This window comes from Bufo bufo, chromosome 6 (genome assembly GCF_905171765.1).
Source record: "Bufo bufo chromosome 6, aBufBuf1.1, whole genome shotgun sequence".
Lineage (NCBI taxonomy): Eukaryota > Metazoa > Chordata > Amphibia > Anura > Bufonidae > Bufo > Bufo bufo.
This window is the reverse complement of record NC_053394.1, coordinates 356,116,956-356,142,740: the sequence shown is the minus strand read 5'-3', so window position 1 is coordinate 356,142,740 and position 25,785 is coordinate 356,116,956. Positions and strand designations below refer to the sequence as shown.

At 44.4% G+C, this 25,785-nt stretch overlaps 1 protein-coding gene across 1 annotated transcript; it reads right to left on the bottom strand.

The window, feature by feature from the left end:
- Nucleotides 1-1,276: 1,276 nt before the first annotated feature.
- SPHK1 (sphingosine kinase 1) lies at nucleotides 1,277-25,785 on the bottom strand. Its single transcript, XM_040437016.1, has 5 exons — nucleotides 25,239-25,785; nucleotides 12,478-12,624; nucleotides 7,425-7,519; nucleotides 7,219-7,334; nucleotides 1,277-2,378 (listed from the first exon to the last, which is right to left on the bottom strand). The coding sequence occupies exons 1-5, from the start codon at nucleotides 25,633-25,635 to the stop codon at nucleotides 1,622-1,624; spliced, it is 1,512 nt and encodes a 503-aa protein (XP_040292950.1). The 5' UTR covers nucleotides 25,636-25,785; the 3' UTR covers nucleotides 1,277-1,621.

Here is a 25,785-nt window from a genome sequence, read left to right as displayed (position 1 = left end):
TTGTCGGTCGTGCTCAGGGGGTTATCATCTCCCCCCTTTGAGCCCCTAGAGGAGGCGGGATTCAGGTTCCTGACCTGGAAGATCACCTTCTTGTTAGCTGTTACCTCTGCAAAGCGAGTTGGGGAACTCCAGGCTTTTTCTGCCTTTGAGCCATATACAAAGTTCCTACAGGATCGGGTACTTCTAAAATTTTTACCTACCTTCATCCCAAAGGTTCCTTCCTTTGACAATATTAATCAGGTGATCTCCCTACCAACTTTGGCTCCACCCCCCTCCTCTGAGGAAAGAGGGCTCCATACCCTCGATATTGCGAGATGTCTTAGGATTTACCTGCAATGCTCCAAGGTATTTAGGAAGGATGAAAACCTCCTTATCCTTTTTTCCGGTACCCATAAGGGGAGGAAAGCCTCTAAGCCCTCCATCAGTCGTTGGATTAAAGAGGCAATTCGGGAGTCTTATATGTCTCAGGGTTCGGAGCCCCCTGAATTTGTAAGGGCCCACTCTACTCGAGCAGTGGCCACTTCTTTTGCAGAGAGAAGCTCGATCCCATTGGATGTGATCTGTAAGTCAGCTTCTTGGAGTTCTCACTCCACTTTTATCTCACACTATAGAGTGGATACCAGAATACATAGTTATTCCTCATTTGGCCGGACAGTGTTATCTTCCGCCAGGCATGAGGACCCTCCCATGGGGGTTTCTACTTGCTAAATCCCCATTTGTGCCACTGGTTAGGACGTAAGGGAATCGTTAATTTCTAACGATAATTTGTTTTCCCTTAGTCCTAACAGTGGCACACAAATTTCCCCCCCCTATGTTATTATGATTATGTTTGTCTACTTGTAATTACACATCCTTTGGAGGGTCACACCCCTCTTTATTGGGGGCAGGGAGGGCGTGTGCATGCCGGTGTTTTTTATTTGTTCATTAAACTTCCACCTGTCCTAACCAGTCCACAGGGGCAGAATACCCCATTTGTGCCACTGTTAGGACTAAGGGAAAACAAATTATCGTTAGAAATTAACGATTCTCGCCTCCACTGATTTCCCATGATGTCTGGGTCTCTGCTGCTCTCCACTTCCTGGTCCCAGCTCCACAAACAGGAAGGGGCTGGAACTGCCCACTCAGCCAATCACTTCCTGAGGTGGGTCACCAAAGATGTCAATGATTGGCTGGGTGGACATTTCCAGATACTTATTGTGTGTCAAGTATGGACCAGGAACTAGAGAGCAGAGGAGACTGGAGGAATGAGGGAGTAATGCTTTCTTTTTTTTAGAAAATCTTTTATTCCACCAACCCCTGTAAGCTGGCCCTACATATTAGATGTATTTAGGCCAAACCATAACACAACCTTAATGTGTAAGGGAGCCTCCCAACTCAGATGAAGATCAGGCTGTTGGGTTTCAACATGCTCCATCCTTTTGTTCTCAGTAGATAAGCCGCCGCCAGTGGAGTCTGACAGAAGCTCTCTCCCTGCTGCTAACACATGGTAAGCATGTATGTGCATGGTGGTGCTGGCTGAGGTAGCAATCAGCTGAAAGAGGGTTTGGTCGACAGCTGTCTCATGGGTATGGCCAACTTTATGGTTGCACATTCCTGATGTTATTGGTAAAGAAGGTGTGTGTTATAGCTGGGGTCCCAACGATAATACATGTCCCAAACCTCTGTGAATTTGCCCTTGGATTGGACTGCATTTAATGACCTCCCCATCCACTGTCATAATACCAGTACTTTCAGATGGCTCTATCCTAAATGCCACCACGGGCATATGGATCAGGTGAGGTATCTCTTGGTCAAGGTGAGTTCCTTTCTCCATTGCTATAAATAATTTAATAAGAGATGTCCGTGATATTCTGGAGGTGGCATAGAACAAGTGAATATTACCTTCTCCAGGACCTTTCACCATCGGAGCTGTAAAGTGTTCAGCCCCTAGATGAGACTGATAGAGAGCAAGGACAAGAACAAACTGGTCTTCCACTGTGTGCCAGTGACTTGGAACAGGTTGGTCCAATGGTACCACCTCCGAGTCTTCCAATACTTGTGGCTCTGTACAGTCTGCTGAGGAACACTTCATGTCGGAGGTAGTGTCTCTCGTCTCAGGCGAGGAGATGGCTGGGAGGTATGAAAGTCGTCCTCTGTAGGTTCGCAGCGCAGTCAGGCGAACAAAAGTGCCAACTGAGAAACGTGCATAACCCATAAACCTATACTTCTCACTTTCTATGTCAACATCTGAAATAAAGCCCCATGCCAAGCTAAGGAAGGAGAAGATCCTCTGCTGGGAGGAGGTGGTTAGAGAGACAATGTCCAGAGGCACAGGGTGACCCTTACACAATATGAAAGCACAATTGGTCAGGAGTTTGGTTCCCGTCACTTGCTGGTGTCTGAAAAACAAAAGAATAAAATGAACGCTTGTGTGGTATCATTTGTAGTCAGGTGATAATGCGTTCCCATCTGGGGCATTTATGGCATATCGATAGGATATGTCAAATATCTGGCAGGTGCAGGTCCCACTCGTATTTTAAGAATGGGGCCCTGAAGTGAATGGAGAGCAAAATGCGCACCTGCAGCCACCCTCCATTCACCATTGTGGGACTTCTGAAAATAGCTAAGTGCTGGGTTCACATCACCGTGTAGCTTTCCGTTCTTCTGATCCGTCAGAAGAGGAGAGAAAAAAAAAAAAAAACGGATCCTGTTGCATCAGTTGTCATCCGTTTGAGCCATTTCCGTCAGATAAATTTTTTTAGACTGAAAAAAGTCCTGTATGCAGTATTGACAGCTATCTCTGTATACACAGTCATGGAGCGAAGGCTGTCCATTACTGATAGCTCTGCCTCCTGGACTTCAGAGATAGCTGTCAATCACTGATAGGACCGCCCCCTAGACTTCAGAGATAGCTGTCAATCACTGATTGAAGTCTAGGGGGCGGTCCTGAGATAGCTGTCAATCACTGATGGGACCGCCCCCTAGTCTTCAGAGATAGCTGTCAATCACTTATAGGACCGCCCCCCTGGACTTCAAAACCCAGAATGGAGCAGGAATTTAAATGAATGACGTCCAAGTTTTACTGAATCTTTTCCTATAAAACTATATATCAGTCTGCTCAGCTCCTCCTGCTCTACAACATGCTTCCTGCAGCCCAGACACCATGTTCAACATGACGGGTTCCCTATAAACCTGTGGCAGAGCAGGGAGTCATCGTTTTACTGCCCTACCATTCTCTGTCTTGTAGGCCACAGGTGGCTTTTAGCCCATGTCCTACTAGACACCAGGACAATGAAAGGGATAGCAGTGAATGTTACTGCATTGCATCGCCTGCGCATGTCTTCACAGCGCAGGAGAGGCCTTGGGATCAGGACAAGGTGAGTTTAAGTTTTCTTATTAACTGGGGAACAAAGGGGAGAGTATTTTTTTACTGTGTGGGGGCACAAATTGAGTTCTTACTGTTTTAGGCCTCTTTGTGCCTCCTCACAATAAAGGGAGTCATTATTACTTTGTAGAGGGTACACAGGTGGACGTTCCTACCCTGTTGCGGCAGAAAGGGGGCATTATTACTGTCTCAGGGCTAAAACAGTGATGAAATGTACTGCAAGATACCCTATGGAACCTGTATGCCCCCATGCCCAACCGTATCTCATCCTATATCCAGAGGCGTCCAACAGGGTCCTACAGCCTCCTTTCTATTGTACAGTTTTCCCAAATAAATCTCCTTTTGCTCTAATTTTGTAATCACTTCCATCTATTATCATTACATCTTGTTATATATACATGTACAGGATGATGCACCTTCAATAACCTTATACCGTTATATATTATAATGGCCTCCCACGTGCCTGCTTCCAGCCATAAGAGTTCACAGACTGCTATGTGTCCAGGACTCGGCCGTCCCATCTGTTATCAGCCCCTTGTAGACCTCTCGGGGAGGATTCAGACCAGCGTTAGTGCTAGTAGGAGTCACAATGGATATTGATGTAATCTATAGTAAAAGCCCGGAAAACCCCTTTAACCCTTAGGATACCAGAGTTTTTTTTGTTTTTGCGTTTTAATTTTTCTTCCCCATCTTCCTTGCGCCATAACTTTTTTATATTTCCGTTCACATATCTGTATGAGGGTTTATTTTTGCGGGACAAGTTCTACTTTCTAATGCCACTATTTATTATGGCATACAACGTAGTGGGAAGCGGTAAAGAAATTCGAAATGGGGTGAAATTGGAAACAAAACGCAATTCCTCCACCGTTTTTACGGGTTTTGTTTCCACAGCGTTCCGTTTGCGGCAAAACTGACCCATGCCCTTCATTCTCTGGGTCAGTACGATTACAACAATACCCCATTTTTATAGGTTGTTTAGGTCTAAAAATTTTTACATCACCATATTCTGACCCCAATAACTTTTTTTTATAGTTTTATCTACTGCGCTGTGTGGGGGCTCATTTTTTGCAGGACAATCTGTCTTTTTATTATACAGAAATGGGGGTGATTTAAACTTTAATATTTTTTATATATTTAACAGATTTTTTTTTACTTCTTTGATATGCTTTTGAAGCTCGTAGTTGAGCGTACAAAATCCAATTTTTATTTTTTAATTCTGAACAATCATGGATTTTTAGACTCGCCGGCCAGGACACCTGCTGCCTATGAGAGTGGGCTCCATGTTTGCCCATCGACGTACATGTACGGCGTTGGTAGCAAAAGGGTTAATGTTTTTAATTGTTGTTTCTTTTTCCTAATATGATTGTTTTGCATGTAACGAATATTCATGAATGGCCTATTTAGGTGTGACCTATTTAGGTGCATGTTACCCGACTATCATTACGCATGAATAAGGAGGTGTGTCCTCCGAAACGTCGCATGGATGGAGCAGGAAAGCCAGCGTTCTCTAAATGCTGTACTATGAAGTATGAATTGAAGTCAGAGGGCTGAATAAAGAAATGACGGCACTTTAAGAGTACCTCGTGGTCATGAGCAGTATATTGATGCTCACTTTAATATAACAAATTAACTTTTTGATTGCCGAGCTGCATTTATTATACACTAACATAGTACATAAGGCCGAAAAAAGACATTTGTCCATCCAGTTCGGCCTGTCATCCTGCAAGTTGATCCAGAGGAAGGCAAAAAAAAAACTGTAAGGTAGAAGCCAATTTTCCCCACTTTAGGGGAATAAAAAATTCCTTCCCGACTAACAATCAGGCAATCAGAATAACTCCCTGGATCAACGACCCCTCTCTAGTAGCCATAGCCTGTAATATTATTACGCTCCAGAAATACATCCAGGCCCCTCTTGAACTCTTTTAGTGAACTCACCATCACCACCTCCTCAGGCAGAGAGTTCCATAGTCTCACTGCTCTTACTGTAAAGAATCCTCTTCTATGTTTGTGTACAAACCTTCTTTCCTCCAGACGCAGAGGATGTCCCCTCGTCATAGTCACAGTCCTGGGGATAAATAGCTGATGGGATAGATCTCTGTACTGACCCCTGATATATTTATACATAGTAATTAGATCTCCCCTCAGTCGTCTTTTTTCTAAAGTGAATAACCCTAATTTTGATAATCTTTCAGGGTACTGTAGTTGCCCCATTCCAGTTATTACTTTAGTTGCCCTCCTCTGAACCCTCTCCAGCTCTACTATGTCTGCCTTGTTCACAGGAGCCCAGAACTGTACACAGTACTCCATGTGTGGTCTGACCAGTGATTTGTAAAGTGGTAGGACTATGCTCTTATCACGGGCATCTATTCCCCTTCTGATGCAACCCATTATCTTATTGGCCTTGGCAGCAGCTGCCTGACACTGTTTTTTGCAGCTTAGTTTGCTGTTTATTAAAATTCCTAGATCCTTTTCCATGTCAGTGTTACCGAGTGTTTTACCATTTAGTATGTACGGATGACTTGCATTATTCCTTCCCATGTGCAAAACTTTACATTTGTCAGTGTTAAACCTCATCTGCCACTTATCTGCCCAAGCCTCCAGTCTATCCAGATCCCTCTGTAGTAGTATACTGTCCTCATCAGTGTAAATTACTTTACACAGTTTAGTGTCATCTGCGAAAATTGATATTTTACTATGCAAGCCTTCTACAAGATCATTAATAAATATATTGAAGAGAATAGGGCCCGATACTGACCCCTGAGGTACCCCACTAGTGACAGTGACCCAATCTGAGTGTGTACCGTTAATAACCACCCTCTGTTTTCTATCCCTCAGCCAGTTACTTACCCACATACAGACGTTTTCTCCGAGTCCGAGCATTCTCATTTTATATACTAACCTTTTATGTGGTACAGTGTCAAATGCTTTGGAGAAGTCCAGATATACGACATCCATTGATTCGCCGCTGTCAAGTCTAGAACTTACCTCCTCATAGAAACTGATTAAATTAGTTTGACATGACCGATCCCTCACGAAGCCATGCTGATATGGCGTTATTTGCTTATTTCCGTTGAGATGCTCTAATATAGCATCTCCTAGAAAACCTTCAAACAGTTTACCCACAACAGATGTTAAACTTACCGGCCTATAGTTTCCAGGCTCTGTTTTTGGACCTTTTTGAATATTGGCACCACATTTGCCATGCGCCAATCCTGTGGGACATTCCCTGTCAGTATAGAGTCCGCAAATATCAGAAATAAGGGTCTGGCTATGACATTACTTAATTCCCTTAGGATACGGGGGTGTATGCCATCCGGTCCTAGCGATTTGTCTATTTTAATCTTTTTAAGTCGCTGTTGTACTTCTTCCTGGGTCAGACAGGACACTTAATGGGGAATTTATTTTTGCATTCTGCATGTCATCTGACAGTTTATTTTCCTCAGTGAATACACTGGAGAAAAAAATATTTAACAGCTTTGCTTTCTCCTCGTCGCTCTCTGCGACTCCCCCCTCATTACTCTTTAAAGGGCCGACACCTTCAGATTTATACTTTTTAACATTTATATAATTGAAGAACATTTTAGGGTGTGTACAAATGCTAAACGCTGCCCATGAGAATTATTTAGGAGACATGGTCACCTGGTTCAGAACCATTTTTTTTTTTTTTTTTTTTACCCTTTTTGCATTCTGGCAGTCATAACTTTTAAATATTTTCTGCAACGTACCATAACTGTTTTTAACTAACATAAACAGCCCCAGTCATGTTCACAGGTTGTGGATGGTATTGCAGATCAGCCTAAGTTACTTCAATGGAGTTGAGCTGCAATACCAGGCACAATTTATGGAAACCTTACCCAGAATAATGATTGATAGATGCCGCCAGCGCATTCCCCGAACCGCCTGGCAGAATAGAGAGTGGTTTCTTAATGGTCTTCGCCCAATCTGGTCGCTCCATTAACCCATTAATAACCTGTAACCGAAAAAAAAAAGCCTTTAGACGAACAAATTGGGAAACTGGAAGGGTATTCCTAGTGGAGAAGTCCCTTTTTGAGCTAGTTACCTCAAACATGAGTCCATCGCCTGACATCACGACTATGGCATCCCAGGCCGACAGGTCCCGCTCCCGCACCAGTTCACGTGCTTGATTGGGTCTCTCTGTGGGGAAAGGGGGGGACATAAGCATGTTATGCCAGCACTAGGCCCGGTACATGAGGGGTAGCTAGAAAGAAGTCCACCATACAAGTATGTCTATATTTTGGGCCACTGGAACAAGAAAATTGGGGAAAACTAGCTTGTACCTCACAGTTTTTTTTTGCCTTCCTCTGGATCAACTTGCAAACAGGCCGAACTGGATGGACAAATGTCTTTTTTCGGCATTATGTACTATGTTACTATGATGGACTTTATTCCTCCAGAGTTTTGAAGCCCAGGGTTGTACATCACCACCACCTTCATCTACCAAATTCTTCTGTGAATCCTAGAAACCACTCAGGTGTCCTCCCATCTCACATTACTCCCGTAAATCAAGTACAAGACGTTGATCTATCACTCGTAACGTTTTCATCAAAGCTGGTGAAATGGAATGTGCTTGCACCGATTCTATCGCTATAATAGAGGAGGTGAAGGGGCCCTAGTTCTGGGGTATTGCATTTAGGGAGGGGCGTTTTATCTCTGAGTCTCCTCTTGTTTCTTTTCCAAGAGCTGCCGAATTGTGAGGGTCGTGTACACCCTTTTCAGACACTGCCAGTCTCTGGATGGGGGCAGTCAGAGGGCAATGATATTGGCCTGTGGTGGCCTCTTCCTTGGCCACTCTTCCTATGAATATACTCCCCCTCTTGTCTCATACCCCTCAGGGTCTCTTGAGGGTAAGTACAGCCTAGGTTCGAGGACAAGGAGTCCCCACCACCAGGGGCCATCCCTGGGCTGAGGAGGAAGAATAGGGAAAGACGAGGGACAGATTTCCCATCTCCCTGACGATATATGTACTTAGGTGCTTACCTCCCGTGTCTATCGATTAGATCTTCATTGATCAACGTCTGTCCTTGTTCTCGGAATACTGATTCCCATTTTTTAACCAATTTAAATACAATTTTGAGATTTTAGGGTTATATGTTGCTGGAAGTTGGTATTTTGATAATTAACCCAGGTAGATCCTAGTATCTGCCAATTAGCTGGATTTGTTCTCATATTGATGGCCATCAATGTGAAAATCTTGAAAAACCACTTTAAGGATCAGGCATGTTCTCAGAAGAGATGTCTAGCATCGGCTTTCTCTCCTCTCACCATTCACTATATATACACATGCTTGGCCAAGCATGCATATGTACGGGAGGATCGGGAGAGATACAGTAGCCCTCCCAAAAGGAGGACTATAAGATTTTATTGTCAGGCCCCCTCAACAGTATTATACAATGACATTATATACTGTACAGTACCAGTATATAAAATGACATTATATACCATACAGTGACATGACATACACTATATATACACATGTAGGAAACAGACAGAGAGGCTGCTGAGCCTGGTCTGAGAGAGCGATCTTGACTAGACACAGAAGTGGGGGTTGCACAGGAGTAGGTGGGTGCAAAGAAGTTGCTGTGGGGCCCAATCTTTTCTAGTTACGCCACTGCAGCATTCGGCGGACAGTTATCTTACATGTATTGCCTTAATACTGTGTATAAACTGAGTACACAGGGGAGTATCAAGCCTTTCTGCTGCCGGAGGCGAAAAATGGCCCCCCATGCCAATTTACTAACCTACCCCTTTGCCACAATGAAAGCGCTTATTGCCCATGGCCCTTCCGCTGCCCCCCTCTTGCCCCTACCTGGTGCTGCCTGAGGTGATCGCCTCAGCTGGCCTCATTGTTGGTGCACCCCTGGGCGTACATTACAATTCAACTCCCCCGAAGGCCAGAAAGTGTCGAATACAAGCCTTGGCCGTGTGTATAGTGGTGCTATCCTACTTTCGCTCGGCCTCCAGCAGTATAATATTGTTCGTAGTTGTTCTGCCCCAAGCTACACAGAACAGCTGAAAAATGAGCTCTAGAAATCAGGCAATGTCAGCTCAATTGGTCAGTGTGAAAACGGCTAAATTATTAGGATTTTTCCTACAGATAATAAAGAAGAAATACTAATTTGTAATTTTCCAATGAGACATTCATGTACAAAATAACTAAACTAAATGATCAATAAAGGTACTCGGGCGGAACAGTGGAACGGTGCTGAGCAGGACGACAGGTTAATCAGTGATGAAACTGGGGTTTAATTAACCCCTAATAAGGAGCAATGTTAATCCACTGGTCGCAGGGCTGCTTTACACATTTATACACTTATTATTTTGGTGTGGCTAGAGGACATTACCACAGCCTGATTACCATCTATATACAGTAACACTATTTTCAGGGTCTAGGGGATGAGTAAAAGGTTATTCAAACCTAAAAGGGGTTGTCCCACAAAAAATATTCTACAGTTTTCAAACCAGCACCTGGATCTGAATACTTTTGTAATTCCATGTAATTAAACATTTTGTACAGCCAGTGAGTTATTCACTAAAATGCATCTGTATAGCGCCACCTGCTGTTAGCTTTTTCCCTTATTCTTTGTCCTGCTCACTCAGATGGCCGCACATGCTCAGTTTCATCCTTCAACTGCCTCCTGAGCATGGACACGCCCCCTGAGCTGTGATAGGGAGAGCATGGACACGCCCCCTGAGCTGCAGCAGAAAAGACACTCCCCTTGATATAAATCTTACAGATCTGAATGGGGAGATCTCTGGATCCATGTGAGGTACAGGGATTGTCATGTACTGTATTATGTCAGTTTTTTTTTTTTACATTAGTCATGGGATAAACCCTTTTAAGCATTTATCAACCTACTCACTGTACAGGCCATAAATGTTATATTGGTAAATGTCTGACCACTGGGAACCATTGCACGAACAAAACGGGGGACATCTGTTCCCCTCTGCTGTAAGAGCGCAGCTAGGAGGGTGAATGGAGCAGTGCTGACTATGCACCCTGATGCGGTACTCGGCTATTTCAGTCAAGGTCATAGAGTTCATGCTCGACTACTGCAGCCCTTGTACTGCTCCTAGTTGCAATCTTGTGGGTGGGGGGCCCCAGCTATGGCAGTTGTTGGACTTCTTCTAATACAGAAGGGAAGGACGTTCTTCTATGCTGCTGCAGTAGGCTTGAGCGAATCGAACTTCGGATCATAGATCCCAAGTTAATTCGGTCAAAAACGTCCTTTTTTAATGCTGTTTCCGTACAGCATTGAAATGTATTGGCTCCGTGGAGCCAAACTTTGTCTCGCCCAAAGTCTTGCAAAACTTCAATTACTTACCGTACTACGGTATTCATTTTAAAATAGGAATCTGAAGGGGGCTTTGATACAGAGGTACCAGCCAGTACCAAAGCCGGCTTCGGATTCCTATTTTAAAATCTTATGATAGGAATACCGTAGTTATTCACAGAAGTCTCGTGCGACAAAGTTTGGCTCCACTGAGCCAATACATTTTGAATGCTGTACAGAAACAGCATTAAAAACAAAGTTTTTGAATGAATCGACTTCGGGTCTATGATGTGAAGCTCGATTCACTCAAGCCTATGCTGCAGCCACCAGAGGGCGATGTCTGAACCAATACTCTTCTTTGGTAGAATATCAGATTGTGTGCCGCCAAATGGGTAGCGTCTAAATCCCATGCGCTGTAAGGACCTTGTGATGTGACAGGGTCACGTGACGTTGGAAGCCTCGACCCCACTCACCATGCGACTCACCGCCAACACTATGATTAGGTTTACTTACTGTATTATTATTTTTATAGTATATTACTAATCTTTATTATCACAGCTAATTGTATGTAGGTATTTCCCCTCTGCTACATCCTATGGCAGCTTCAAACCCGCGTGACTTTGGCGTGTCACGTGACCCTGTGACATCACAAGGTCCTTACGGCACAAAGGATTTACAAAGTACCCTGCCAAATGACAGGGATTCATGGGATGACTCTGATATTGCAAATCTTCAAGTGAATGGGGCCATACCCCAGGCAGAACCCATGGACAAGAGTGGCGCTGTTTCTGGGGAGAAATGAGCAATTCTTTATTTTTTTTTGAGCATGTCTCCTCTCCTGACAGGTCTGTTTTAGTAACTCCTTGTATTCCCCATGTGATAACAATTCTGGAGCATCTATTCTTATGACTGTATGTTGTGCCATTCCTTTATTATTCCTGCTGGAAGTTATGAAGAAATTTCTAGTAGTCTGATTGAAGGTCCAGCTGAGTGTTACCAGTTGGGTCTGTGTCCCTGCACAGTCCGATACTGGCAGCACTGATTGGATAATGTCAGACTTTGCAGGGACACCCCCCACCAAAACTGGTAACACCCAGCTGGACCTTCATTCTAAACTGCTAGCGATGCCTTCATTACCTCTAGCAGGAATAATAGAGGAATGGCACATCATAGAGTCATAAGAAGAGATGCTCCAGAATTGGTATTACATGGGAGATGCAAATAGTTACAAAAAAAAAAAAAGTCATGTCAGGAGACAGGATGGGTTCTCTTGAAATGAGTAGTTTTTTTTTTCTTCCTTAGGAGCAATGAAAGCAATCACAAATCCGTTTTTGCAGTCCACAAATCGCGGATCCACAAAACACAGATACTGGCCGCGTGCATCCCGCATTTTCCCTTCCGCAGGTATTGCGGTATGTTTCAAATACCAATTTTGTCTGGGAAAACGGACATAAGGATGCAGACGGCACACCGTGTGCTGTCCTCATCTTTTGCAGCCCCATTGAAATGAATGGGTCCACATCCAATCCGCAGACAGAAACTACGCTACGTGTATGAGGCCTTAGTCAGTGTGTAACGGAGTCCAGTTTAGCGGCACGGGTTGTTCGTTTGGTCGTGATGACCGATAATGAGTGGAAAGAGACTGTTAGTCGTCCTCATTGCTGACCTCCCTGTCAGGGTCAGTATACATACAGTACATGGTACCTGGCTGCACAGAGGCAAAGTATAACCTCAAGGTCCCTTCCCCAGTTCCAGGTCAAGGTCCAAAAATATAGTGATTTAACCCATGAGTCACTCACCTGAGCCCTGTAGGCACCTTACCTGTCACCAGCAGAGTGAAGTGGGCATTGGTCTCTGTTAACATGGGCATCACATGGGTCTCAAAGAGACTCAACGCTTTTCCAGTTCCTCCCCGGGGATTCAGCAGCACCAGAAAACGTGCTGGGGAGGGCAGAAGGCGCGGGTGACCTGTGTTAGGAGACACGTACACGATCAGTTATCGAGGGCGCAATCACGGACATCAGGAGCGTGCTAGTTTGGTCTCCTTAGGCTTCCTTTACCGTTTTTTGTGCCACTTTTTTTTTGTAAAATATGAAATTAAATTTGTGCACTTTTAAAGCATTTTTGGTGGCGTTTATGTGAAAATGGCTGAAAAAAAAATGCGCAGTGCACTAGTTGCAGAGAGAGCAGAGCCTCTAGGTGTAATGGTAACGCCCCCGTTGCTCCTGGAGCCCCATGTGCATATATTAAGACATAATTTTTCTCAGCAATGCGGGCACATATGAACATGGGACCAACACAGATGTCTTCAGCTGCCAAGCGCACATGTAATAGGTCAGCCAGCGTCATAGGGACAAATCTGCTGACAGGTGGCCTTTTAAAATCTCATCCACTTTGCTGTAAAATGCTGCAGACATGTCATACTAAATCCACAAAGGCTAATCCACCAGAGTATCAGTTTCATGTGTTCATACCCCAAGAGTGCGCTCACACGTGGAGTAAATGATGCCGATTCGATTTTAAGAAATTTCATCCACGCTCTGCTATAAAAACATATAAACTGTAAAATCTACAGCATGTGAAGTTATGCAGTGGATCTTCACCACGGATTTTACCCTTTGCAATGGAGAGGGTGAAATCCGCGGCCATTTCCATGGTAGGGATTCATAAGATGCAGACAGCGCACCGTGTGTAGTCCGCATCTGTACGTCCGTTCTGTGCCATCTACAAAAATATAGAACAGGTCCTATTATTGTCCGCACTACAGACAAGGATAGGACTGTTCTATTAGGGGCTGGACGTTCCGTTCTGCAAACGCGGAACGCACAGGGCTGGTATTCATGCTTTGCAGACTGCAAAACAGGCTACGGTCATGTGCATGAGCCCTAAGACAAGCGGTTTATGCCGTGGATCCGTGGACTTTTCTGTCCTGTGTGGACGTAGTCTTAGGGCTCATGCACACGAACATATTTTCTGTGTCTGTTCCATTTTTTTTGCAGACCGTATGCGGAACCATTCATTTCAATAGGTCCGCAAAAACAAAAAAAATGGAAGTTACTCCGTGTGCATTTCGTATGTCCCTTCCGCAAAATAAAAAAAAAAAAGTCCTAGTATTGTCCCCATTACGGACAATATTAGGGGTTGGCTGTTCCGTTCTGTAAAATAAGGAATGCAGACGTCTTCCGTATTTTTTGCGTACCGCAAAATACATACAGTCGTGTGCATGAGCCCTAAAAGGGTGATATAGCTTTACAGCTCATAAGGCTATTAGTATAAGATGAAAGGATAAGAGGGTTATGGATAACTTGAACTAGATGCTTTCTTTCAATTTTGGTACTTTTGTTTAGCGGAGTTCAATAAACCAAGCAATGAACTAGAGAGTCATCGCCAACCCAAACGGACATGGTCAAGTGGGAGGAGCCAGATAAATTATCATGAAATTATATATATATATATATATATATATATATATATATATATATATATATATATACACATACACACACACACACACACACTTTCCAAAGAACGAGGCAGCACTTCCAGATTTCGGTGACAGGGTGAAGACCCCAAACTTTATTCCCCAGCAACGTTTCGGCCTGCTCAATGAGGCCTTTGTCAAGAGATATATATATATATATTGCAAACAGTATATATTGGTACGGTACAAGTAAACATTCAGCAGTGAAAGGGTTAATAAGGTTTGGGGTTACGCTAGGTTTACGTTTCCTTATCAGCCACACACAGCTTGGTTCTCGACACGATCCGCTCAGCCCCTGCAAACCTAATTGGGGAGCCCTTAATATCAGCTCTTCAAAAGCACTTCCACCCAAATTATCTTCCCACCCAGATGTAATCAGCGGGCATGTATACACACTGCGTACAAGTGTTTCTGTCATGTGGGGGAAGGGAGGGGACAACTGCTCCGGTATACCGCGGTTGTCACAAAGCGTCCCATTCTGCAGTTGGATTCCATGGGACAGAATAGGTTTTATGAGTTTTTCTTCCAGGGTGTTTTTTTTCTTTTTTTTTTTTAGCCATCACACAGGTCTCCAGACTCGTAGCTCTTCTGCTAATCCCTCATTTCCTTTTGCATTGAGGCTATGGGGACATGACCAAAATACCTAAAGTGGTGAATGCTCCCTCAAGGTACAGAACTGGACCATTTCCCAAAACTAATTAAAATGTCTACAATAAGGAGCAGTGTTGCGGAAAAGCAATGCCTTTACTATAAGGCTGCATTATGTGGAGGAGAAGAGGCGAGGTTTAGAGCGGAGGTCCTGGAGTGGGGAAAATGACACCAAGTCACAAGAAGAGATCCCAAAGAAATTACAGACCAGGAGCATTTCAGATATCCTTTCATGTGTAATGTCTGACATGTCAGATGTTCTCATTGGTGGAGGTCCAAGTATTGGGAGTCCATTGAGTGCTAGGAGGAAAGGGTTGAGGCACCAGATTTACCTTTCCCAAACTGGAGGGGCACAGATCTCTGACAAGAGCCGCATTCCCTGAGAGCTAACAAGTCGTGAAGTTCTCAGCTCATGGGAGGTCCACACCAAGAAACTGATATTGCTCAACGAAAACATGACAAAAATGTGAGAAATGTCTGAAGATCCCCTTACCTTCTTTAAAACTGGATAAAAATGGGAGTTCCTCCTATTTAGTAGTCCCCAGGATATATTTCTTGCTCGCCAACCAGGACGTTGGCCAAGAAAATGGTGGACAATAACTAGTGGCCATACGCGTTAGGTTTAGGTTGGCTGAACCTGACAGTTTTGGTGGGACCTGCTTACCATATATGAATACTCGTCCAACGCTCATTCATTATAGGTCTTGGAAAAAAGAACTGGTAAACTTCTCACCCGCCAAAAGATGCCATCAGAGATGTATAGTTGTGGCTGATCCTCCACTCAAAACACATGCATGATTGGCCAAAACAACTTAAAATTGGCACACCAGAGACGGAGAACATTTCTTCAAGCTTTGCTTTGGAGCCAAAAGTGCTATTCTGGCTATCGAATGTCATAGGGCATGAGGATGGTCCCAAAGTAAAGGTAAAATGGGATCTGCTTTAGGTCCACCTTTGGCAGCACCAGGTAGTCCCCACCTTCTGCTAGCTTTCCTCTGTCCACATATGCACCTACCCCATCTTTTCATAATCAGCAAACACTGGTAAACACTGTGCTACCTGAACACCCAGCTAGACTGGTCGGATTAGGATCATGTTGTATATGTTAATACTTCTAGCGCCATTTAATCTGAGAGGATCTTCATTTCAGTTGAGCTGAAATTATTGGACATCATACATCCTAACCTGCCTCAGAACTAGTTCGCAGGTAGGAAAACTTCCTCAGTTTACCCCAAAGATGCCATCTGTTCTTACCTATGTGATGCCTCTATGAGTCTACTTGATTGACCCAAAGAAAAAACAAACACTCATATTGGAAAAATGCCATACGTATTCACCAAGGAATCCACAGCAGAAGTCCCAGGATGACCCTTGGATTTCAGCGCTGGATTTGTAGAATGAATGGCGCAGATCTGACTGTAGATTGATTGGGGCTAATCCAAGGTCAGACACCCGTCTGCAATTTTGGCTCAATTTCCGTCGCTTTTCGATGTACTTTTGAAATCCAAGCAGCTTTTTTTTGTTCCACATGGATTTCCCATTAAAAACAACGGGAGGCGGATTTTGGTGTGGAATGCATGCAAAATACAGGCTGCCTGAGCTAGGAGAGGATTCACACATCAGTATTTTGGGCCATTTGCAGCACTTTTAAATTCTTCATGGCATTTTGTGTAAAAAATAAAAATAAGAAAAAAGCCAGCTCAAGATGTTAGCTGAAGGTCTATGGCAACCATGAAATGCAGGGCAAAAAACAAACAAACGAAGTTTGTGTGTGCATAGGTGGACTGTTCATAGCCCCTATAGGGAAATTTCCCACTGGGCCACTACCCGGACAGGCCGCCACAGCCCTCCTCATGGCTGCCAGCTGGGTACATAACGATCTGATGCTCTCAGCATTAAGTAATGCTAGGAGCTTTAGGTACTTCTGCATCTGGCCAACAGGGGCATTGAAGGTGCTGACTCCATTGGTCGTACACTCCTGACTAACCTGTCTGTCCCATGGGCTGATTTTAATTAGTACAAGTATAAGGCCTCATGCACACGGTCGTTGCCGTTCACTTGAGTGGGTCTGCAATCCGGAGCTGCGGTGCGGAACGGAGGCACTGAACCCCACGGAAGCACTACGGAGTGCTTCCGCCCATGCCTCCGCATAGAACATTTTCTATTTTATTTTGTGGTGCGGACGGATCACGGACCCATTCCATTCAAATTGCGGTCCCCAATGCACGGAACGGCCGCACAATGGCCGTGTGCATGAGGCCTAAAGCTGTACCCTGCTCTCCCTGCATTTATTGGAGGCCACTTGGCACCAGGAGAGGTAAAATACAGAGTGGGCTCAGCATGCATGTGGAACCTGCATCCCCTAAATTCAATGGAGGCCGGTACGGCACCAGCGGAGGTAGTATTTAGTGGAGGTTCCTGTCCTAAAGAGATCGCCTTGACGCTGGCGGACAGGCTCAAATAATTTTGTACAAAATGTATTTGCCAAGAATCTCACATTTATAACGTAGCATTAGCATAATTTCTATAGTGAGTACGGCACGATTGTATTTACTCTATTATTTGTTTGCAGAGTGCCGTGTTTGTTTTTGCTTTTGCGCTTTCAGCCATGGTGACGTGCACTTGCGCCAATTTCTGTCTTTGCAGGAGAGGATTCACACATCAGTATTTTGTGCCATTTTCACCACTTTTAAATTTTTTATGGCATTTAACAAAAAATTAAATTTTTTTAAAAAAGACAGCTCAAGGTGTTGTTAGCTGAAGGTCTATAGTAACTATAAAATGCAGGAAAAAAATAAAAATTTTATTTGTGTGTGCATAGGCGGACTGGCCACAGACCATACAGGGAAATTTCCCACTGCCCAGACAGGCGGCAACAGCCCTCCTCATGGCCGATGGCTGGGTACATACCGGTAATCATCTGATGCTCTCAGCATTAATTAACCGCTTCACGTCCGCCCATAGGATATAAACGTCCTATGGGTGGACGTCTATTTCTGAAAGCACATTCTAAAACGTCCTTTCAGAAATAGCAGCTGCACGCTAATCGTGCAGCTGCTGATCGGGTTGCCCGCTGTCAGTGACAGCAGGGCAACCCTAAGACAAGGCAGGGACAGTGCCCAGGTGTCCCTGCCTTCTAGATCGCTGCAGACACAGCGCTCACCGAGCGCTGTGTCTGCAGAGAAGGAAGCGCTGTGCGCTTCCTGTTCCGGCCCGGCAGTCATGTGACCGCCGTGACCGGAGTGTGCAGGGGCTGTGTGAGGTCTCTCAGAGACCTCGATCAGCCCTGCTGTGAGGCTGTACAGCGCTAGATTGCTGCTGTACAGCCTCTCTAGGGGTGCATTTGTCCTGTAACTGGGGCTACTATGTCAGCCCCAGTTACAGGAGAAATCAACAGTGAAAAAAAAAAATGTAAATGTCCCCCAGAGGTCTTGTATGACCTTATGGGGGACGAAAAGTGTAAAATAAAAAAAATAAAAATAAAAGGTTGAAAATAAAAAAAAAAGTTTCACATGTAAAAAAAAGTAAGGAATGAAAAAAAAAAAAAAATTAAAAATAGAAAAAATAAAAAAAAAGTATACATATTAGGTATTGCCGCGTCCGTAAAAACCAGCTCTATAAAAATATCACATGACCTAACCCCTCGGATGAACACCGTAAAAAAAAAAAAAAAAAAAAAAAAAAACTGTCAAAACAAGCAATTTTTGTCACCTTGCATCACAAAAAGTGCAACACCAAGTGATCAAAAATGCGTATGTCCAACAAAATAGTACCAATAAAACCGTCACCTCATCCCGCAAAAAATGAGCCCCTACATAAGAAAATCTCTCAAAAAATAAAAAAAAACTATAGCTCTTAGAACATGGAGACACTAAAACATCATTTTTTTGGTTTCAAAAATGCTATTATTGTGTTTAAAGTGAAACAAATAAAAAAAAGTATACATATTAGGTATTGCCGCGTCCGTAAAAACCAGCTCTATAAAAATATCACATGACCTAACCTAAAAAAAAAAAAAACTGTGTCAAAACAAGCAATTTTTGTCACCTTGCATCACAAAAGGTGCAACACCAAGTGATCAAAAACGCGTATGTCCCAAAAAATAGTACCAATAAAACAGTCACCTCATCCCGCAAAAAAAAATGAGCCCCTACATAAGGAAATCTCTCAAAAAATAAAAAAACTATAGCTCTCAGAACATGGACACATTAAAACATAATTTTTTTGTTTCAAAAATGCTATTATTGTGTAAAACTTTAATAAATGAGAAAAAGTATACATATTAGGTATCGCCACATCCGTAACGATCTGCTCTATAAAAATGTCACTTGACTGAACCCCTCAGGTGAACGCTGTAAAAATAAATAAATAGAAACTGTGCTAAAACAACCAATTTTTTGGTCACCTTGCCCCATAAAGTGTTATAATGAATGATCAAAAAATCATATGTACCCAAAAATAGTACTAATAAAACTGGCACCTTATCCCCTAGTTTCCAAAATGGGGTCACTTCTTGGGAGTTTCTACTGTAAGGGTGCATCAGGGGGCTTCAAATGGGACATGGCATCTAAAAACCATGTGGAGTTCCTTTTCTTCTGCGCCCTGCCGTGTGCCCATACAGCAGTTTATGACCACATGTGGGGTGTTTCTGTAAACCGCAGAATCTGGGTAATAAATATTGAGTTTTGTTTGGCTGTTAACCATCGATGTGTTAAAGAAAAAAATTGATTAAAATGGAAAATCTGCCAAAAAAGTGAAATTTAAAAATTTGATCTCCATTTTCCTTTAATTCTTGTGGAACACCTAAAGGGTTAACAAAGTTTGTAAAATCGGTTTTGAATACCTTGAGGGGTGTAGTTTCTACAATGGGGTCATTTATGGGGGTATCTACTATGTAGGCCCCACAAAGTGACTTCAGACCTGGCAATTTTCTTATAAATTTGAAGAATTGCTTCTAAACTTCTAAGCCTTCTAACGTCCTAAAAAAATAAAATGACATTTCCAAAATGATGCCAACATAAAGTAGACATATGGGGAATGTTAAATAATAAATATTTTATGAGGTATCACTTTCTGTTTTAAAAGCAGAGAAATTGAAATTTAGAAAATTGCGAATTTTTCAAATTTTTGGGTAAATTTGGGATTTTTTCATAAATAAAGGTGAAATATTTTGACTCAAATTTATGATTATCATGAAGTACAATGTGTCACGAGAAAACAATCTCTGAATGACTTGGATAAATAAAGGCGTTCCAAAGTTATTACCACATAAAGTGAGATATGTCAGTTTTGCAAAATTTGGCCTGGTCAGGAAGGGGGCAAAGGGCCCAGATGGGAAGTGGTTAATGCTAGGAGTTTCAGGTACTTATGCATCTGGCCAACGGTCACAGCTGCCCTCCTGAACTCAACTGTATCACTGTCCTTAGGATGGTGATACAGTTGAATACTGTGGCGGGGGTGGCACTGTGGTATTTGGTTCTTCTGGGGTGGTATTCTGTGCTGCACTACTGTATCGCAGGCTCTGCCTACTTCTGTTGTTCCTTTCTACTAGTTTTGGCCCTGCCTACTTGTGTCAGTTTGAACCCACTTACAACATGGGGCCACTTTAAATGGTCCATTAACACGTCCGCAAAATGGGTCCGCATCCGTTCCACAACTTTGCGGACCCATTCATTTTCAATGGGACCGGAATGTGCTGTCCGCATCCGCATATCAGCACTTCCGGATCCGCAGATATATAGAACATGTCCTATTCTTGTCCACAATTGCGGACTAGAAAAGGCATTTTCTATGAGAGTGCCAGCAATATGCGGTCCGCAAAATGTGGAACGCACATTGCGGATCCTCAAAACACGGACACCGGCAATTTGCGGATCAGCAAAACACATACGGACGTGTGAATGGACCCTAAGGCTCCATTCACACGTCCGTGGTGTGTTGCGGATCCGCAACACACCCGCCCGGCACACCTATAGAAATGCCTATTCTTGTCCGCAAGCTGCGGACAAGAATAGGACATGTTCTATCTTTTGCGGAGCTGCGGACCTGAAGATCAGGGGCTGCGCTCCACAAATGCGGATGCTGACAGCACACTGTGTGCTGTCCGCATCCATTCTGTCCCCATAGAAAATGAATGGGTCCGCACCCGTTCCGCAAAATTGCGGAACGGATGCGGACGTGTGAATGGAGCCTAAAGCGTTTTTTTCATCTCAGACAAGTGTGGCATATCGCTAGGATATGTCCCCATTGTCTGATAGGTGCGGGTCCCACCGTACACAGAGAACGGAGCACTGCGCATGCGCTGCCGCCCTCCATTCTTTTCTATGGGGCCGAAGAAAATTTCTGTCGGCCCCCTAGATATGACTGAGAGCGGTGGCTGTGCAAGCGCAGTGCGCTTCCATTCACTACTATGGGGTGAGTACTTGGTGGTGGCTGGACTCCGGAAAACCCAGGGTTCTCCGGCCACCACCTTCCCCTGCTTCCTTCTCAGTGTAGGTGCGGGTCCCAGAGGTGGGACCCACACCTATCAGACAATGGGGGAAAACACTAAAGGCAGTAGTGCAACAATCGCGGCACATAAAATTTCTGTGGAGCCCTGGCCTAAATAGGATCCAGCTTTAGGATGAAACAGGACAACCCCCCCCAGATCAAGCCGCCATGAAGAACGAGTAAGTCATTTTTGCCTATAATTAAGGCCGGTTACCGGTCGAAACGTGTCAGACTTTTTTGACTATGTGCATTTTTTTTAAGGTGAATGATGGAATAAAGAAGATTTGAGATTTTACTCTCTGGATCCATCTTTGTATTCGTTGTCCGGTTTCTTCCTGAAACCCGATAACCACTTTAAGGCTGGGTTCACAAGTGACCGATTAGCTGCAGCGTTTCTGCTTCTAATCTGCAGCAGAACAAAAGCGCAGCAAAGGGTGCGTTCACATGCTGCAGATTTTTTGCAGAAAAGCTGCAGCTTCATTTTTGCGCTGAAAAGGAAGAAGTCTTCAACATCAATTGACATCCTGCAGACTTAAAATCCGCACCACCGGTCAGTTTCTGCCACATATGACTGAGAATTCACTTTGCTGGTACTGTACGGTGCTGCAGATTTCCATACGAAAATCCATAGCTAATCAGTCCCGTGTGAACCCAGCCTAAGGGTACTTTCACACTAGCGTTATTCTTTTCCGGCATAGAGTTCCGTCCTAGGGGCTCAATACCGGAAAAGAACAGATCAGTTTTATTCTAATGTATTCTGAATGGAGAGCAATCCGTTCAGGATGCATCAGTTCAGTCCCTCTTACGCTTTTTGGCCGGAGAAAATACCGCAGCATGCTGCATTTTTCTCTCCGGCCAAAAATCCTGAACACTTGAAGGAATGCCGGATCCGGCATTCATTTCCATTGAAATGTATTAGTGCCGCATTGACGGATCCGTTCTTTCGGTCCGCACATGTGCAGACCTTTAAATCTGTGAAAATTTTTTATATCGGATCCGTTTTTCCAGATGACACTGGAGAGACGGATCCGGTATTTCAATGCATTTGTCAGACGAATCCGCATCCGGATCCGTCTGACAAATGCCATCCGTTTGCGTCCGGATTGCCGGAACTGCCTGCCGGAATCCTCTGCCGCAAGTGTGAGAGTACTCTAAGGCCTCTTTCACATGAGCGTGACGGATTGGTTCCGAGTGCGTTCAGTGAAACTCGCACCATTTGGCAAGCACGTTCAGTCAGTTTTATCGGCTATTGCGTTCAGATTTTTCTGCGTTTGTGCAATGAGTTCTGATGCGTTTTTCACGCGTGAGATAAAAAACTGAAGGTTTACAAACATCTCCTAGCAACCATCAGTGAAAAACGCATTGCATCCGGATGCAATGCGTTTTTCACTGAAGCCCCATTTACATCTATGGGGACAGGGCTGCGTGAAAAACGCTGAATATAGAACATGCTGCGTTTTTCACGCAACGCAGAACTGATGCATGGAAAAACAACGCTCATGTACACAGATACATTGAAACGTATGGGTCAGGATTCAGTGCGGATGCTATGCATTTACGTCACGCATTGCACCCGCGCGGAAAACTCACTCGTGTGAAAGGGGCCTAAGGCTACCTGCACACGGGTGCGGGTGAACGCACACAAGATCCACACGAATTTCCGTACAGATTATTATGCGTTTCTGCAGCATAATTTCTAATTGTGGATTTTGGTGCGGATTAGGTGTGGTTTTGCTGCAGATCTCACCCTTCCATTGAAAAAGGTGCGCTCAGCAGCTAAAACCGCAAACATAATTGACATGCTGGAAATCCGCACGGAAAAATCCGCAAAGGGTAGATGAGATTTGTCAGATTTCATTCTCTGTGCCAGTCATGCACACGACTATGTATTTTGCGGTCCGCAAAACACGGATCCGCAAAAAATACGGATGACGTCCATGTGCATTCTGTATTTTGCGGAACGAAACGGCCGGCCCCTAATAGAACAGTACTATCCTTGTCCGTAATGCGGACAATGATAGGACATGTTCTATTTTTTGGCGGAACGGACATAAGGACACAGAATGCACACAGAGTAATTTCCGTTTTTATGCCGCCCCATTGAAGTGAATGGTTCCACATACGGGCTCCAAAAAAAACCCAAAAAAACAGACATGAAACAAAATACGTTCATGTGCATGATCCCTTAAATGGGGTTGTTAAACAAAAAAAATCAGCAAAACGAAAAACACACACCAAAAAAATAAAGTAAAAAAAAAAATCACCAAAAGCACGATAAATAGGGTGGATATGTGTGTGGTTTTGTGGGCCATATTGGTGCGGATTTTCTGCACGTGACCGTATGCGTTTTGTGGATCCCAGCCGTGTCCATGACACTATTTTGTCTTTAACTTCAATAGAAATGCCCTATCCTTTGTCTGCAAAACGGACAAGAATGGGAGATGTTCTATTTTTTTTTGCGGCGCCGCGGAACAGACGTGCGGACAGAAAAACGTGTGCTGTCCACATCTTTTGCGGCCTAATGGAAACAAATGGGTCCACATGGGATCCGGACCATCCATACAGTCGTGTGCATGAGCCCTATGGGTGCATTTGCCTGAATCACTGTGCGCAAATTTTAAAATAGAAGAAAACGGTGACGCGGCTTCTCCTTTATGTAGAAAGCTATAAAGGAGCGAGAAGATCCTGTACACACAGCGCCTGGAGTCTGTACAGTGGAAGCGTTCATTGTGCTGGAATGTGCTCCGACCTGTCACACCTGTCTGTGCGTCGCCCATCTGTTACGCGTCACACCCGATACGTGCTACCTGTAAGCAGGTCACTGATTCACCAGTGTGCAAACATAAAGCATTCGCGGCGACACACGCTCATCCATCATTACAGTAAACACAGGGCGTCTCAAGTTAAAACAGTTTGGCAGAGGGTGACCCTATTTTAGACGCAAGCTGCGGGGGGAGGGAAAAACTTATTTGACCTTTTCGCCAACGTGGCGGCCATCTTAAATGCCACCATCTCAGTGAGTGACCCATTAAACTGGCAGACAATATTACCAGAAAACGGCTCGCTTCGTGTTAACGTAGCTGTATTTGTTCTCTCTGTACAGGCGCTGTGAAGGATGCCTTTATCCCAAGCAGAACATATTGGGGGTCATTTACAAACATTTTCATGCCAGTTTTTGGCGTAAAAATGTCACCCCGCCCCCTTTTTGTGACTTTTTGAACGCCAGGCGGTTTTTTTTTTTGCTCTGCGTTCGACACTGCGTTCGGAGTGTTGAGGGAGGTAGGGGATTGCCAGGTGTTGGGCTGAAGCTTTCGCCCCTGGAAACAGGCGCAAATGTTGGCGAAACACTACTCCAGCCGGTCTGCTGAAGGTGCGCCTAATTTGTGACGAGATGTACGCCTCGTCATGAGTTAGGCACATTTAACGCCAGCAAAGCCAGTGCAAAAGGGGAAGCAATGACCGGCGTAAAAAGCCGGTCTTTGTAAATGACCCCCGTTGAGTTGTCCTCCTTTCTGAAAAGCGAAGCAGGCGTTTCATCACAGAGGAGTTCTACTAACGACACCGAAACGGGCCTCCCGTTACCCACTGGAGGCGACAGTCAGAGGTGCTCAGTGGGCATTCACACAAACTTTTTTCTAGCCCTCATTTTTTGCGGATTGAATGCGGACCCATTCATTTTTAATAGGGCCGCAAAAGATGTAGACAGAAATGTCACTAATCTACAGACGGAGCCGTGCGGGGACCACTCATAACCAGGCCTACTCCCATACCAACCAATCAGATTTCAGCTTTCATTTACCAAAGGGCAGCTGGAAAATGAGAGATGGATCCTGATTGGTTGCTGCACTTGGGGGTGCCTTATGGACCCACAAATCCCCTTTTGAATAGAGAAGTCAACTACAAGAGTAGAGGATACAAAGTAGACAGCTGGTATAACTTACATCTAGATAGAAGGATGTCTTACCTTGCTCATCAGACAGCTGGCATATCATCTGTGCCCAGGTCTTCGCCAGTCTCATGTTCTGCTCTCTGGCCCTCGACGCCTCCGTCCGGAATGTCCTGGAAATTCGCTGCCGGTAAGCGGCGGTCCCCAGCATCCCTCGAAGAGGAAAAAATATGGCTGTGAAGTAGCCACCTATGTCTCTGGAGTCTTTACCCCTGAAGGCGCGACAACAAATGCAGTCGGAAAGATGGAAGGAGGCGCGTGAGGACCCAGAGGAGGCGGCAGAGAGGCTCTGGATGAACAGCTGCGTCCTGGTCAGGAGCAAGGACAGGGCATTGCCATCTTCGGGCACCTGGGAGAAGGTGTCACAGAGGAGGACGTCGGTTGGGACGGTGGATAAGTCATGGGCTTCAGCCATCTTTGGACAATGAAAAAAAAGAAGAAAACTGCAGAAAAATAAGTAAAAAGTATACAGGGTTCAAAGGGTGAGCAGCAAAGAGGGACGAGGGAAAGGCACCAGAGAAAGTGGCATAGCAATGGAGGAAGGCGAGCACAGCCTGCTCCTCCG

Bases quoted from the DNA above. Each gene is read 5' to 3' on its own strand.
- SPHK1 (XM_040437016.1), bottom strand. From the start codon at position 25,635: ATGGCTGAAGCCCATGACTTATCCACCGTCCCAACCGACGTCCTCCTC. The intron at 7,335-7,424 runs GTAACTAGCTCA...TTTCGGTTACAG, and splicing joins GCGATGGACTCATGTTTGAG to GTTATTAATGGGTTAATGGA. The intron at 2,379-7,218 runs GTAAGGTTTCCA...TTTGTTTTTCAG, and splicing joins TCTATCAATCATTATTCTGG to ACACCAGCAAGTGACGGGAA.